Source organism: Mobula birostris, chromosome 10 (genome assembly GCF_030028105.1).
Source record: "Mobula birostris isolate sMobBir1 chromosome 10, sMobBir1.hap1, whole genome shotgun sequence".
Taxonomy (NCBI): Eukaryota; Metazoa; Chordata; class Chondrichthyes; order Myliobatiformes; family Myliobatidae; genus Mobula; species Mobula birostris.
In genome coordinates this window covers 50,926,919-50,944,206 of record NC_092379.1, presented here as the reverse complement: position 1 = coordinate 50,944,206, position 17,288 = coordinate 50,926,919, and the positions used below count along the sequence as shown (strand labels likewise).

Here is a 17,288-nt window from a genome sequence, read left to right as displayed (position 1 = left end):
GTGGCCATCGATTTTAATTCCAGTCCCCATTCCCACTTCAACAGGATTGCCCCTGGCCTCCTGTGCTGCCACGACGAGGCCACTCGCAGGATGGAGGGGCGACGCCTCACGCTCCGTCTGCGTAGCCTCCAACTTGATGGCATGAACACAGGTTTCTCCAGCTTCCGTTAATTTCCCTCCACCCCACCCCCATTTTCCATTCCCCATTCGGATTCCCCTCTTTCCCTTCTCTTCTCCACACCTGCCATCACCTCTGGTGCCCCTCCTCCTTCCCTTTCTCCCACCGTCCACTCGTCTATCACAATCCTTTTTCGGCCAGTTACCTCTTTGATATATCACCTCCCACCTTATAACTTCATCCCGCGCCCACCCACCTGATCTCACCCATCACCTGCCTCCTTTCCTTCCCCCCACCCCCACCTTCCTATCCTACCCTCTCCTCCTTCCATTTCATTGCTGATGAGTCTCCGCCCGAAATGTGACTCTCCATAGAAGCTGCCTGACCTGCTGAAATTCTCCAGCATTTTAAGTGTGTTACTCATTGTAACCCTATCGTTCCATCTCCTCCTCCAGCCGAAATCATCGGCTGCCCATCCCAGAGACCCGCCACCAACATCCCAACTGCTGCCCATTGCGGCTGTCTCCCGATTTCAGATGCATCTTTGGCCTGCGCCTGACTGGACACAACCGCTCCGGCGGCCACCTCTCGGCCGGAGAGCCACCGCTAATGCGGGCAGAGTAGAAATACCCCGAACAGACCGGCTCCAGCCGGCACTGAGCTCCAGAGACAGCAACGTGCCAGGAAGGAAGATGAGGTGCTGTTCCTGAAGTTCGGGTCGGGATGGAGAATTGAAGATCGAGATTGAAGACCCTGCAGCGGATAGTGAGGTCAGCTGAGAAGATCATCGGGGTCTCTCTTCCCGCCATCACAGACATTTACACCACACGCTGCATCCGCAAAGCAAACAGCATTATGAAGGACCCCACGCACCCCTCATACAAACTCTTCTCCCTCCTGCCACCTGGCAAAAGGCGCTGAAACATTCGGGCTCTCACGACCAGGCTATGCAAGTTTCTTCCCCCAAGCCATCAGACTCCTCAATACCCAGAGCCTGGACTGACACCAACCTACTGCCCTCTACTGTGCCTATTGTCTTGTTTATTATTTATTGTAGTGCCTGCACTGTTTTGTGCACTTTATGCAGTCCTGGGTGGGTCTGTAGTCTAGTGTAGTTATTGTGTTGTTTTACGTAGTTCAGTGTAGTTTTTGTATTATTTCATGTAGCACCATGGTCCTGGAAAACGTTGTCTCATTTTTACTATGTTCTGTACCAGCAGTTATGGTCAAAATGACAATAAAAAGTAACTTGACTTGAGTCACCAGGAGATCAGGCGGTGACCCAGACTGTGTTTGGTTCCTCCGGTGTAGAGGAGGCCCCATCGTGACCACAGAATGCAGTGAGTGATGGGAAGAATTGCCAGTGAACCGCTGCTTCCCCCGGGAGGGCTGTTTAGATCCCTGGCAGAGATTAGGTGAAAGGCAAACCCGTGGTTGCTGAAGGATGCGCCAAGGATGGAGAGAGGGGTTTGGATGGTGGGAATAGAAGAATGGCCCATGGAATTGCGAATGGAGCTGTGCTTGCGAAATGTTGAAGGAGGAGGGTAGGGGGAGATGTGTTTGTATTTTATGTCTTACACTGTATTGCTGCCGGAAAACGACAAATTTCACGGCAAATATCATTTATAGCAAACCTGATTCTGAACTTCCTGTTGAATGGAGAAAAGGACGAGGGGAAGCAGGAGCTTGTCGTGTATCGCAGGCGAGGACGAGGGGAAGCCGGCCCTGTCGTGTATCGCAGGAGAGGACGAGGGGAAACCGGCCCTGTCGTGTATCGCAGGAGAGGTGGTGAGAACAGAAAGCGCGGGAAGTGGATTATTCCCTCTGGTTGAAGAGCCATATGGTTGAGGGGTAATAATTGTCCCTGAGCCCAGTGATGTGGGTCCTGAGTCGCCTGTACCTTCCCGACGACAGCAGCGAAAGGAGAGCATGGCCTGGACGGTCGGAGGTGGGAGTTCTTAACGATGGAGTTTGCTTTCCCGCGACAGCGCTCTGTGCAGATGTGCTCAGTGGTTGGGGAGGCCTTTTACCCGAGATGGACTGGGCCACATCCACTACTTTTGGTAGCTACTTCCGTTCAAGAGCATTGGCGTTTCCACACCAGGCTGTGATGCAACCATTCAATACGATCTCCGCCACACATCTACAGAAGTCTGTCAAAGTTTTAGCCGTCATGCCGACTCTTCGTACATTGTAAGAAGGTAGAGGTGCTGCCCTGTCTTCTTCGACACAGCGCTTACGTCCTGGGCCCAGGAGACCCCCCCCCCCCCGAGATAGTAACGCCGAGGAATTTAAAGTTGATGACCCTCTCCACCTCTGATCTCCCGATGAGAACTGGCTCTAGGCCTTGGGCTTCCTGTTCCTGGTCAATAATCAGTCCCTTGGTTTTACTAGCATTGAGTTGTTGATGCATCACTCGGTCAGATTTTCAGTCTCTCTTCTTCCCCATCTTTGATTCGGCCAGCGACAGAAACCTTAACGGTGACATTGGAGCTGTGCTTAGCCTCACAGTTGTAAGTATAACGTGAGTAAAACCGAGCACGAAGCACACAGCCTCGTGGTGTACCTGTGCTGAGGGAGATCGTGGAGAAGATGTTGTTGCCAATCCGAAGTGACTGTGGTCTGCAGGCAGGAACTCTGGAAAGCTGGAAAGCTGCATCCGTCATCAAGGACCCCATCACCCAGTCTATGCTCTCTCCTCACTACTACCATCAGGCAGGAGGCACAGGAGCTGGAGGTCCCAAACCACCAGGTTCAGGAACAGTTATTACCGTACAACTATCTAGCTCCTGAACCACGGGGGATAACTTCACTCACTCCAGTGCTGAAATGACTCACAACCTATAACCCCACTTTTAAGGACTCTGCAGCTCGTAGTCTTGGTTACCCATTTATTTACTTCTTACAATTTATTATTCGAAGGATTTGTCCTCTTTTCCAACCTGGTTGTTGTCAGTCGCTGCTTTGTAGAGCTCTTCATACATTCTATCGTAGAGGTATGATCAGGTCCTGAAGACCATCGCTGAAGCCGTCAGTGCAGGAGTTGAGTGGGCGAAGCGGTCCCGACCCTCCAAGCAGACCATTGCCTTTGTCAGAGCTGGGGAGCAGCCAATACCTCCCAGAAGGACATCTGCAGGCATTCTGCAAGGGACTGGCAGCTGTTGGTGGACCTCGAAGGGCAGCTGGAGTTCCCCAACCATATCGCAGCCACCACCCTGCGACCTGACATTGTCCTAGTGTCTGAGTCGACTAAGCAAGTGGTGCTGCTGGAGCTGACAGTCCCATGGGAAGATAGCTTAGAAGAGGCCTTTGAAAGGAAGCTCTCCAAGTACGCAGGACTGGTCAGCAACTGTCAGCAGGCCGGATGGAGAGCGAGGTGTCTCCCAATGGAGGTTGGTTGTAGGGGATTCGTAGCCCATTCTTTAGTTAGAGGCTTTAGCATTTTGGGCATCGAGGGAGAGAGGAAGAGGAGAGCCATCCGCAGTACCACCGATGCGGCAGAGAGGGCCTCAAGATGGCTGTGGCTCAAAAGAGGGGAGCCATGGAGTCATAAGTAGCTAGCCATCTGGACACAAGCTGGGGTCTGATCAGCCCCGGCTGGGTCACCTGGAGGAGGCTGTATGATGTTGAAAGACCTGAAACACCCGATGATTCCAGGAACATCACTGAAGATGCATCCAGAAGCATCAATAGATATATGTACACAGTATTTTCCCGTAAATGCCTTCAAGAAAATGAATTTGTATATGGTGACATATATGTACTTTGATAATAAATTTACCTTGAACTTTGAATCTAACTTCAGGCACTGCAGCATGAGAATAAAACTAACCACTGCGATAATGTGATTTCTGCACTATTCGAGGGGATGGCGTTCCACTGGACAGCAGTGCCTCTACTTCCTCAGGAGTTTGTGGAGACTCAGCATGACATCTAAAACTTTGTCAAACTTCTGTAGATGTGTACTGGAGAGTATACTGACTGGCTGCATCACAGCCTGGTATGGAAACACCAATCCCCTTGGATGGAAAATCCTACAAAGATCAGTGAATACGGCCCAGTCCGTCGCGGGAAAACCCTCCCCACCACTGTGCACGTCTACATGAAAAGCTGCTGCAGGGAAGTAGCATCCATCATCACAGATCCCCACCACCAGGATATGCATTCTTCTTGCCGTGCTCTCGGGAAGTTGGTACAGGAGTCTCAGGACTTACACCACCAAGTTAAGGAACAGTTACTACCCGTCAACCATCAGGCTGTTGAACCCACTTCACTCACCCCATCACTAAAATGGACTCACTTTCAAGGATTCTCCATCTCACGTTCTCGATATTTATTGCTTATTTATTTATCTATCACTATTTCTCCTTTTTGTATTTGCAGACTGTTGTCTCCCGCACGCTGGTTTCATACCCTAGGTGGGCAGCTTTTCAATGAATCTGTTTCGTTATTATTCTGTAGACTTAAGCAACACACACAAAATGCTGGTGAACGCAGAAGGTCAGGCAGCATCTCTAGGAAGAGGTACAGTCGACGTTTCGGGCCGAGACCCTTCGTCAGGACCCTTCTTGAGTTTCCAGCATCTGCAGATTTCCTCGTGATTGCATTTCTGGATTCTATAGACTTATTGAGAATGACAACAAGAAAATGAATCTCAGGGTTGTCTTTGGTGACATAAATTTACTCTGATAATAAATTTACTTTGAATATGTTTAGGACGTTATCACCATGATCACAAGTAACTCCAGAGGTGAAGGACTTTGGTTACTGTATATGAACTGACTGGAAAAGTTGAGAAGTTTGTCTCAGAACAGAAAAGGAAGAAATCTTGGGTGGTGGTGCTAAATGTCTAGGTGCTCCACTGACACAAGGACCAGGAATTTCTAGGTGCTCCACTGACACAAGGACCAGGAATGAGGTGGTTTTGCCAAAGAGCAAAGAGTCATACAAGAACAATTTCTTTGAACCATGGATTATAATCACAACATCAGAGAGTTTTATTCACATGTGTTAATGCATATTCATTATTTTCAGTTCCAGTCCAAACCGTAATCCTATTATTAGTGAAATCTGGATCAAAGTCAAAGTTGAGTTTATTGTCAAATGCGCAAGTGTGTTTGTGCACAGGTGTAATGCAGCAGTGTCACAGGCACACAGCATCACATAAGCAGCAGTCACAAGAAAAATATCAACATAAACTACACACAATCTTAACAAGAAAGAACACAATTAGAACAAAATATAAAACATGGTTTTGTATACTGTACTGATGTAATGACTAGGGTTGTTTCAAGAAGCGAAGGTTTGAAGGGAAGTTGTCGTTCTTGAACCATTAGTGTGGGACTTCAGGCATCTTTTTATATTTTACAAAAATAAGTTTATTTCAAGAACTGCAACTTTGCCATGCTATACCAATACACCATAAACTACAACAATAACTAAATAAAAATATTCCTATCCACATCTAGGATGCAATTTATGCCCTGTGATGCCCAACAGTCCCAAAACACATTGTAGACAATTTCTCCAGTGACACCTGGACACAAAATACCCTCAGAAGAGTGAAAACATATCCCCAGGCAGTGAGCCCAGTGAGATCCCTTGTCTGCCTGCCTGCAAGAACCTTGGACATCCGTTCTGGCCCCAGGAGCAATTTTACCAGACGATGGTCAGGCTTCTGTTAACTGCGAGAAGATAGTATGCTCCGGAAATATTTGCTAATGGGCGTTGCATTCTGGAACAGGTTGAGAAGGACTGCTATATACCCAATCAGTTACCAATCCACCCACCTGGTACACAGGCAGAGGGGCAAACCGTTGTTTGAATTGAATCAATGGTTGCCAGCCTACCCACAATCTCTTGCGCTCCAGAAAGCACCGTTGGCGAATCCAGTGGTTAGCGCAAGCGCACACCTCCCTCCCCGTGCCTGGCGCTGATTCCGGGACAATCTGACAGGGAAAGGGCCTGGGCTCGGACAAAGGTCCAGCAGACTGCAGTACTTTTGCACCACACCTTTCCTCTCCCCCGTGACCCGACGCACTCCTCTTACCCGCCACCCAGCTCCCGGAGGCCCCCGGCGTCACGTGTTTGTGGCGTCATGTCAAATTGGCGCCTGCGCTCTTGCTTCTCCCAACACGCAGAAGAGCACATTCTCGGTCGCGATGATTTCTGGACAGGTTTAACCGCCATGGCCACCGCTTTTTAAAATGGCCTTTGAAGAGTTCCTCAGATTGCTCAAATCATCCCGTGGCTTAACTACGTTCATGCTATTGATAATTCATACCCGTAAAGCTTCTAAATTTAACAACAGATTAATATTATTTGTGATCTTGACTGACAAACATCAGCAAGTGCTGAGAATAATTCTCCAGGTCCTTTTCTGAAAATGTCAGAGGAGAGTTCGTTTAAGTCCTGGAGAGAGTGGCATCAATTTTTTTTTAATGCCACCTCTCAATACAATGCTAATGTTTCAGACTAATTTGTTGGGTCCATTTCTCCATTTCTTCGGAATTCCGCTTAAAACACTAATCTTATGACAGAACAGGAAACATAGAAACATAGAAAATAGGTGCAGGAGTAGGCCATTCGGCCCTTCGAGTCTGCACAACCATTCAGTACGATCATGGCTGATCATCCAACTCAGAACCCTGTATCTGCCTTCTCTCCATACTCCCTGATACCTTTAGCCACAGGGCCATATCTAACTCCCTCTTAAATATAGCCAGTGAACTGGCCTCAGCTGTTTCCTGTGGCAGAGAATTCCACAGATTCACCACTCTCTGTGTGAAAAAGTTTTTCCTCATCTCGGTCCTAAAAGGCTTCCTCTTTATCCTCAAACTGTGACCCCTCGTTCTGGACTTCCCCAACATCGCGAGCAATCTTCCTGCATCTAGCCTGTCCAATCCCTTTAGGATTTTATACGTTTCAATCAGATCGCCCCTCAATCTTCTAAATTCCAACGAGTATAAGCCTAGCCGATCCAGTCTTTCGTCATATGAAAGTCCTGATATTCCAGGGATCAATCTGGGATGCATGAGTCCCTGTTGACCAAAGCCAGAAATACCGTTTGGAATTTCTGTTCTATATTTAGACCTGATTTTTGTTATCTTCTACTGAAAATCATCAAAAGACAAGGATATTCGAATTTGAAGCTCAAACGTCAAATTCTGGACATGAAGCGAGAGAATCTTCTGTTCTCTTCCTGGAAAATATATTAATTTAACAGGCAAGGAAGTGAGATGCCGACAGACTAGTAAAGTATACCATGCAACATGCCGTGAAACAAACTTCAGACTTCGTCGCCGCCAAATTGGCAGTCACAGCATGAGTTATCGGTCGTAGTAGTTTGAAATGGCGTCGAGCTGCTGTCTCCGTCTAGATCGTGACATATTTTGACTCAAAAAAATGTTTAAGTTCGTATGGATAGTTTTGGGAAGTTAGAGGTCAAATTAGGGTATAGGGCTAGTGATATGGGAGAGCTAGAGATCAGACCAGATTTGAGGGGCAAGGGTGTGGAGGAATTAGAGGTCAGGTGAGGGTTGAGGGAGAAGGATGTGGAGGAGTTAGAGGTCAGGTGAGGGCTGAGGAAGGATGTGGAGGAGTTAGAGGTCAGGTGAGGGTTGAGGGAGAAGGATGTGCAGAAGTTAGAGGTCAGATGAGGGCTGAGGAAGGATGTAGAGGCGTTAGAGGTCAGGTGAGGGCTGAGGAAGGATGTGGAGGCGTTAGAGGTCAGGTGAGGGTTGAGGGGAAAGGACGTGGAGGAGTTAGAGGTCAGGTGAGGGTTGGGGGAGACGAATGTGGAGGAGTTAGAGGACTCTGTTAGAGGTCAGGACTCTGCCCCAGGTTCCATGTTCAAAATCCAGTGATGGGGATGGGTGTGAAAGGACATCTGCAGTCCAGGTCTCTACTCTGCGTTGAATTCCAGTGATGTGGACAGATGGCAATGGACATCTGTGGATATCGGGCTGTCCCAGTCGGTGTGTCCCAGGATCAGACATCCATGCAAGCAGGAATCCTCAGGGTTCATCAGTCAGCGAGCCCAGAGTTCGAGTCTAAATTCAGGCTCAGGGTCCTGTCATTGGCTAGTTTGGGATCGATACCGAAAATTAGAGCCCAAAGGTCGATGGCCGAAGCTTGGAGACGAGAGATTGGTCCTGGAGTTGGAGGACTGTCTGTAGATGTGGGTGGGTCAGCAGGTCAACCTATCAACTTTCGCCTTAAATACATCCAATGACTTGGCCTCCACAACCACCTGTGTCAATGGATTCCACAAATTCACCACCAATGGCTAAAGAAATTCCTCCTCATCTCCATTCTAACTGGACGTCCCCCAATTCTGAGGTTGTGGCCTCTGGTCCCAGACGTCCCTATCATAGCAAATATCCTCCCAGCATCCACTCTCTCTAGGCCTTTCAACTCTTGATAGTTTCAATGAGATCCCCTTTCATTCTTCTAAATTCCAGTGAATGAAGTCCCAGAGCCATCAATCACTCCTCATACAATGCCTTTCATTCTCGTGCAGCTCCTCTGAACTCTCTCTGATGTCAGCACCTCCTTTCTTAGATAAAGGGACCAAAGGAGAGAGGAGAAGATGGCGGCACGACACAGCGCGCGCGGCCGTTCCGAATGAGTACCGATTATGTGTAACTAGGTGCCGTGCACAACCCGGATTTGATGGAGACAGCCCTGAGAAGCGCAGAGGAACATCTGGAGTAACATCTGAAATACCTGCTTTGCTGCCATTGCTACTGTGTGATCGAGAATCTCCAGAGCCGAAGGCCCCAAATCCTTGGCCTTCCGTATCACCTGTTGCCGGGGCCGGGGTCGAAGCGCTCAGCAGAGATGGTGCTCGGTGCTCGGTGTCAGGAGGTGGTTGGAGGTTCGGAGTTTTTCGGATGGACTTGGAGTTGGACTGTGGTCGGATGCTTCCAGGATGCTGCATCGGCAAGTTTGCCGTGCTGGAGGTTCACCGTCTGCGTGAGACGATGGGACTTTCGAGAGACTTTGAGACTTTTACTGTGCCATGGTCTGTTCTTATCAAATTATGGTATTGCTTTGCACTGTTGTAACTATATGTTATAATTATGTGGTTTTTGTTAGTTTTTAAGTCGGTTTGTCACGTGTTTTCATGATATCTTTCTGGAAAAATTTTATTATTTCTTAATGCATGCATTACTAAATGACAATAAAAGGGGACTGCGTGTCCTCAGAATCATAAATCTACTCTCAATACTCACCGAGGCCTCACCCATGCCTTATAAATCCTCAGCATTGCATCCTTGCTTTTATATTCGTCCCCTCAAAATGAATGCCAACGTTGATTTTGCCTTCCTCACCACTGTCTCAACCCGCAAATTAGCCTTTAGAGAATCCTGCACAAGGACTCTCAAGTCACTTTGCAGCTCAGATTTTTGTATTTTCTCCCCAGTTAGAAAATAGTCTTTGTTTTTGTTCCTTCTACTAAACTGCATGGCCATACACTTCCCAACAATGTATTCCATCTGCCACTTCTTTGCCCGTTCTCTTAATCTGTATAAGTCCTTCTGCAGCCTCTCTGCTTCCTCAGCACTACCTGCATCTCCACCTACTTTCGTATCATCCGCAAACGTGGCCACAAAGCCATCAATTCCGTCTTCCAAATCTTTGACATACCACGTGAAAAGAAGCGGTCCCAGCACCGACCACTACTCACCGGCAGCCAATATTAAAAGGATCTGTTCTTTCCACCCTCGTTGCCTTCTGACAATCAGCCAATGCTCTGTCCATGCAAATATCTTTATTATAATACCATGTGCTTTGTCTTGTTAAGCAGCCTCATGTGTGGCACTTTAGCAAATGCCTTCTGAAAATCCAAGTACACACCATCCACTGATGCTCCATTGTCTATCCTGCTTGTTATTTCCTCAAAGAATTCTAATAGGCAAGATTTTTCCTTAAGGAACCCACGCTGACCTTGGCCTACTTTATCAAGTGCCTCCAAGTACTCCAAAACCACATCCTTAAAAATCGACTCCAACATCTTCCCAACCACTGAGCTCAGGCTAACTAGCCTATAATTTCCTGCCTTTTTTTTGAAGAAGGGAGTGACATTTGCAATTTTCCAGTCCTCTGGAATCATTTCAGAATTTAGTGATTCTTGGAAGATTATCACTAATGCCTCCACAATTTCTTCAACCACCTCTTTCAGAACCCTGGGGTGTAGACCATCCGGTCCAGGTGACTGATCTATATTCCAATCTTTCAGCTTCCCGAGCACCTACTCCAGACTAATAGCAATCACACTCACTTCTGCCCCTTGACACTCTCAAACTTATGGCATTCTGCTAGTGTCTTTGACAGTGAAGACTGATACAAAATCCTTAATCAGTTTGTCCATCATTTCATTGTTCCTCATTACTACCTCTCCAGTGTCATTTTCCCACGATCTAATACCTACTCTTGCCTCTCTGTTACTCTTTATACATCTGGGGGTGGGGAACTTCTGGTATCCTCTCTGATATTGTTGACTAACTTACCTTCTCATTTAATAACCCACCCCCCCCACCCCATGGTTTTTTTAGTTGGACACCATTGTCACAATATACTACCTTGAAATTCATTTCCAATCAAGCATTTACAGGAAAATAGAGATGTACAATGACATTTATGAAAATTATACATAAAACCTTACAAACAACTAAGGTGGAAAGGGCAAATTGTAGAAATGGTGAGATAGATGGATCGATAGATAAACTATACCGAGAATATGAGTTGTAGGGTCCTCGAAAGTGAGTCTGAGGTGAGTGAGGTTATCCACGCTGGTTCAAGAGTCTGACGGTTCTGAACATGGGCTTCTTGACAGAAAGACCACAGTACCTCTGTTGTTAGCAACATACCTAGCTCCATCACGCTGAACACCAATGGCCCTCAGGGTTGCATGTTCAGCCCGCTGCCGAGGCATGACTGCACTGCTAGATCCAACTCAAGATGAATCAGCAAGGTCGCTGATCACAGTGGTGGTAGGGCCCATGAACAACGACGATGCGATGGCGTACACAGAGGAGGTAGAGCGGCTGTTGGAACGGTGCAAGGGCAACATCTTGAGTCTCAGCACAGACAAGACCGAAGAGAGAGATGATTGTGGATTTGAGGAAGGTACAAGTCACTCCTCACTATGCATAAACGACTCCTCTGTGGAGAGAAGTAGGAGCACCAAGTTCTGGGATTACACATAACGGGTCATCTTACCTGATACCTCGACACCACCTCTTTGGTTAAGAGAGCACAGCAGCGTCTCCGCTTTCTGGGGAGACTGAAGCGAGGGAGGCTGTGCCCAGTCTAACCAGCTTTGTAGAGGAGCATCATCAAGAGTGTCCAGACCAGCTGCATCACCGTCCAGTATGGGAATTGCAAGGCATCTGACCACAAGACCCTACAAAGGACTCTGAAGACTATTTGGGTCTTTCTTCCACCCATCTGAAATGCTAACCAGGAACGCTGCCTAAGCATTGCCAATGATCCCTCCCATCCGTCCAACAATCACCTTGATCCCTACCATCAGGCAGGAGGTACCATAGCGTTAGGGCAAGGACTTCCAGGATGGGAAGCAGCTTCCTCCCCCAGGCTCTGAGACCAGTGAACTCGTTGCCACCACCCAGGTCTCACCAAGTAAGATGCACAGTAGCGTAATACTGTTTTCTTCTTCACTTGTGACGTAAATGCACTTCAACATTGGTTAATTTGTTGGTAAGAATGTTAGTTCATGTGTTATGTGAGAGTTATATGCACTGTGTTGTACAGTTCAGTGCAGAGGAGCATTGTTTCATTTGGCGGTACATGTGTCTGCGGTTGAAATGACAATAAACTCGAACTTGAGCAGCTCCTGAGCCCGGTGGTGTGACACCGCGGTCTTCTGTACCTCCATCCCGATGGTAGGAGCCAGAGGAGAGCGTGGCCCGGATGGTGGGGGCGCTCGATGATGGATGATGCTTCCTTGTGCCAGTGCTCAGTGATGGAGAGGGCTTTGCCTCTGATGGACTGGGCAGTATCCACAACTTTCTGCAGACTTTTCCATTTCTGGGCATTGGTGTTTCCAGATCAGGGTGTGATGCTCTCCACTGTGCATCTATATAAGTTTGTCAAAACGTTAGGTGTTGTGCCAAACCTGCACAAATTTCTATGGAAGTAGAGGGACATATAACCTTAAATACGGAATGCACTTGAATACATGTACCACTGTGACTTGAAGAACAAGAGTGATGCGTGCAAAACTGTGTCATTTACACAATACTTGCCAAAGTAAAACCTTGTGGTCCATTCAAACAGAGAATCAGAGGTTTTCACTTACCGGGAGCTGAACTCAGTCCCTTTAGTTTGGTTTCAGTCCCAACTAAAGTCATTGCCCATCAGTATTCAGCAGGACATGGAGACCAGGGACAAAGCACTTACGGAAGAGCAATCTGTGGCCGTGTCTGTTCCCACAATCCCGATCATTCAAAGAACCACTTCACCAACAGCCAGCGACGGAGGTGGGTTGGCAGGAATATTTTTTTTAAAATGTAGAAGCTGACCTCTCATGGGGAAAAGGAAACATTTCAGAGAGTTGAAACTCACTTCATATTCTCCATCCCTTCAACACTTGGCCCATTGAGATGATGCTGGCTCGCAGTTCTCTAATAATCTGATGGCAACTTATTCCCTCTCATGCACCCATTGACACTGCTTTAGTTCTTTGCAAGTCCGTAGCTCCCTGAAGTGGACGGGTGGTAAAGAGGTTCTAACAGTATGCTAGCTGCCATCGGTCTGGTGCCAGGTATCAGAACTGGCGGGTCATCCGGTGCTGTATAAAACTTTGCTTTGGACACATCTGAGATATTGTGTATAGCTCAGATCGCCACACTGGAGGAAGACGTAAAGGCTTTAGAAGAGGATGGAAAATGTCTTGTTATTCCACTTTTACACTACTTATTTTTTTGTGGCTAATTGTAACATCTAGTCCTGCTCTGTCTTGCCGCTGCAAAACAACAACTTTCACAATATACGTCAGTGGTAATAATTCTAATTCCGATTCTGTCGTTGATTGGATTGGAGTCTATCAATGATAAGGAGAGGCTGGGCCAACTTGTATCGTTATCTTGGGACCATTTGGGACTGAGGGAGTCACCTAAGAGACAGTCAGAATCTTGTTCCCCAGGATGGAAATGTCAAATGCTCGAGAACCGGGGTTTTAGGGGGAGAGGGGAAATGATAAGTGAGATGTGTGATATATTTACTGTACAGATATTTATCTACAGGGACAGCTTGGTGCCTGCAGCACATTGCCAGGGAAGTCGGTAGAAGCAGATACAAAATCAATATTTATGAGGCTTGACAGACACGTGAGTGGATAAGAAATGATGGGACCAGATAGACAGATGGAATTAGTTAGATTAGCAGGTCGGGCAGCGTTTGTGGAAACAGTGAGTCAACGTTTCGGGCTGGAACCCTTCGTCAGGACTGTAGAGGGAAGGAGCAGAGGCCCTATAAAGAAGGTGGGGGGAGGGTGGGAAGGAGAAGGCCGGTAGGTTCCAGGTGAAAAACCAGTAAGGGGAAAGATAAAGGGGTGGGGAAGGGAGGCAGGGAGGTGATAGGCAGGAAAGGTGAAGAAGGAATAGGGGAAAACACAATGGGTAGTAGAAGGAGGCAGAACCATGAGGGAGGTGGTAGGCAGCTGCGAGAGGGGGCAGAGAGAAACTGGGATAGGAGAAGGGAGGGGGAAGGAATTACCGGAAATTGGAGAGTTCTATGTTCATACCAAGGGGCTGGAGACTACCCAGACGGTATATGAGGTGTTGCTCCTTCAACCTGAGTTTAGCCTCATCATGGCTGTAGAGGAGGCCATGTATGGACATATCCGAATGGGAGTGGGAAGCAGAGTTGAAGTGGGTGGCTACCAGGAGATCCAGTCTGTTTTGGCGGATGGAGCGAAGCGGTCCCCCAATCTGCGTCGGGTTTCACCGATGTAGAGGAGGCCGCACCGGGAGCACCGGATGCAATAGATGACCCCAACAGACTCACAAGTGAAGTGTTTCCTCACCTGGAAGGACTGTTTGGGGCCCTGAATGGTGGTGAGAGAGGGGGTGTTGGGACAGGTGTAGCACTTATGCTTACAGGGATAAGTGCCAGGTGGGAGATCCGTGGGGAGGGATGTGTGGACCAGGGAGTCACGGAGGGACCGATCCCTGCAGAAAGCAGAGAGGGAAAGATGTGCTTAGTGGTGGGGTCCTGTTGAAGGTGGCAGAAGTTGCGCAGGATAATGTGCTGGATCCGGAGGCTGGTGGGGTGGTAGGTGAGGACAGGGGGAACTCTGTCCCTGTTGTGGTGGTGGGAGGATGGAGTGAGGAATGAACGTGGTTTCCCTTCTGCCGTCATCAATGATGCCTTCACCCGCATCTCCTCCATTTCCCGCAATTGGGACCTCACCCCATCCTCCCGCCACCACAACAGGGACAGAGTTCCCCCTGTTCTCACCTACCACCCCACCAGCCTCCAGATCCAGCACATTATCCTCCGCAACTTCCGCCACCTTCAACAGGACCCCACCACTAAGCACATCTTTCCCTCTCCACCCCTCTCCGCTTTCCGCAGGGATCGGTCCCTCCGCGACTCCCGAGTCCACACGTCCCTCCCCCCAGATCTCCCACCCGGCACTTATCCCTGTAAGAGCAAGTGCTACACCTGTCCCTACACCTCCTCTCTTGCCACCATTCAGGGCCCCAAACAGTCCTTCCAGGTGAGGCAACACTTCACTTGTGAGTTTGTTGGGGTCATCTATTGCATCCGGTGCTCCCGGTGCAGCTTCCACTACATCGGTGAAACCCGACGCAGATTGGGGGACCACTTCATCGAGCACCTCCACTCCGTCCGCCACAACAGACAAGATCTCCTGGTTGCCACCCACTTCAACTCTGTTTCACATTCCCATTCAGATATGTCCATACATGGCCTCCTCTACTGCCATGATGAGGCTAAACTCAGGGTGGAGGAACAACACCTCATATACCGTCTGGGTAGTCTCCAGCCCCTTGGTATGAAGATAGAATTCTCCAATTTCCGGTAATTCCCTCCCCCTCCCTTCCTCTATCCCAGTTTCTCTCTGTCCCCTGCCCCAGCTGCCTATCACCTCCCTCATGGTTCGACCTCCTTCTACTACCCATTGTGTTTTCCCCTATTCCTTCTTCACCTTTCCTGCCTATCACCTCCCTGCCTCCCTCCCCCACCCCTTTATCTTTCCCCTTACTGGTTTTTCACCTGGAACCTACCAGCCTTCTCCTTCCCACCCTCCCCCCCACCTTCCTTAAAGGGCCTCTGCTCCTTCCCTCTACAGTCCTGACGAAGGGTTCCGGCCCGAAACGTTGACTGATCGTTTCCACGGTTGCTGTCCGACCTGCTGAGTTCCTCCAGCGTGTTGTGAGTGTTGCTTTGACCCCAGCATCTGCAGAGTATTTTGTGAATTAGTTAGATTGGCGTCCCTCTATGGACTCTTGACTAAACCGCTCTGCCTCAATAAAGCAGCCAACATAATCAAATTATCCACCCCGGGTATTTTCTCCTCTCCCCGCTGTGATACGACCATTGAATGGCTCCGTGCTGCAATTGGATAGATTTTTGGTCACACAATCTACCTCGTCATTATATGCACTTCATTGTTCACTTGCAGCTCACTTTCTCTGTAGCTGTTAGACTTTGTTCTGCATCACTATTGATTTCCCTTGTTCACAACTTCCTCACAGACAGGACTCAGGCTGTAAAAATAGGGGACAAGCTCTCCTCTACAATCACTCTGAGCGCCGGTGCCCCACAAGGCTGTGTACTCAGCCCCCTGCTGTACTCACTGTACACCCATGATTGTGTAGCCAAGTTTCCATCAAACTCAATATATAAGTTTGCTGATAACACAACAATTGTAGGCCGTATCTCGGGTAATGATGAGTTTGAGTACAGAGAGGAAATTAAGAACCTGGTGGCATGGTGCGAAGACAATAACCTATCCTTCAACATCAGCAAGACGAAGAAATTGGTTGTTGACTTCAGAAGGAGTAGCGGTCCGCACGACCCAATTTACATCGGTGGTGCGCAAGTGGAACAGGTCAAAAGCTTTAAGTTCCTTGGGGTCAATATCACAAATGACCTGACTTGGTCCAACCAAGCAGAGTTCACTGCCAAGAAGGCCCACCAGCGCCTTTACTTCCTGAGAAAACTAAAGAAATTTGGCCTGTCCCCTAAAACTCTCACTAATTTTTATAGATGCACCATAGAAAGCATTCTTCGAGGGTGCATCACAACCTGGTATGGAAGTTGTCCTGTCCAAAACCGGAAGAAGCTGCAGAAGATCGTGAACACGGTGCAGCACATCACACAAACCAATCTTCCGTCCTTGGACTCACTTTACACCGCACGCTGTCGGAGCAGTGCTGCCAGGATAATCAAGGACACGACCCACCCAGCCAACAGACTTTTCGTCCCTCTTCCCTCCGAGAGAAGGCTCAGGAGCTTGAAGACTCGTACAGCCAGGTTTGGGAACAGCTTCTTTCCAACTGTGATAAGACTGCTGAACGGATCCTGACCCGGATCTGGGCCGTACCCTCCAAATATCCGGACCTGCCTCTCGGTTTTTTTTGCACGACCTTACTTTCCATTTTTCTAATTTTTCTATTTATGATTTATAATTTAAATTTTTAATATTTACTATTGATTTGTAATCCAGGGAGTGGGAAGCGCAAAATCAAATATCGCTGTGATGACTGTACGTTCTAGTATCAATTGTTTGGTGACAATAAAGCATAAAGTACCTCAATGCACTGTGTAATGAATTAATCTGAGTGAGTGTACGCAAGGCAAACTTTTCACTGTATCCAGATATGTGTACCAACAATAATTGTCACGCTGTTTCTTTGGAGCAAAGCTCAGGATCACACAGAGACTCAGAAGGTTTAAACAAAACCAGGAATTTTGTTAACAAAACAAAACCATTGAATTTATAAGGTCTTGGGTAACTCGGGATAACTAAGTCAGAACTCCACTAGGCAAGGATCAGGACAACTGAGACACCAAGGGGTTAGCACTGCCCCTGGGAACAAAAGGATCAATGCCCAGATGATAAAACCCAGACTAAACATAAGCTAACAAGTAACCTTTCTAATCAGAGAGAATA

General features: G+C 48.0%; 1 protein-coding gene across 1 annotated transcript in view; it reads right to left on the bottom strand.

Moving 5' to 3' along the window:
- The window catches only part of LOC140203676 (uncharacterized), a 179,094-nt gene that overhangs the window by 119,944 nt on the left and 41,862 nt on the right, over positions 1-17,288 (bottom strand). Inside the window, 1 exon segment of the mRNA XM_072269724.1 lies at positions 679-871. Coding sequence (XP_072125825.1) covers positions 679-871 — 193 coding nt within the window.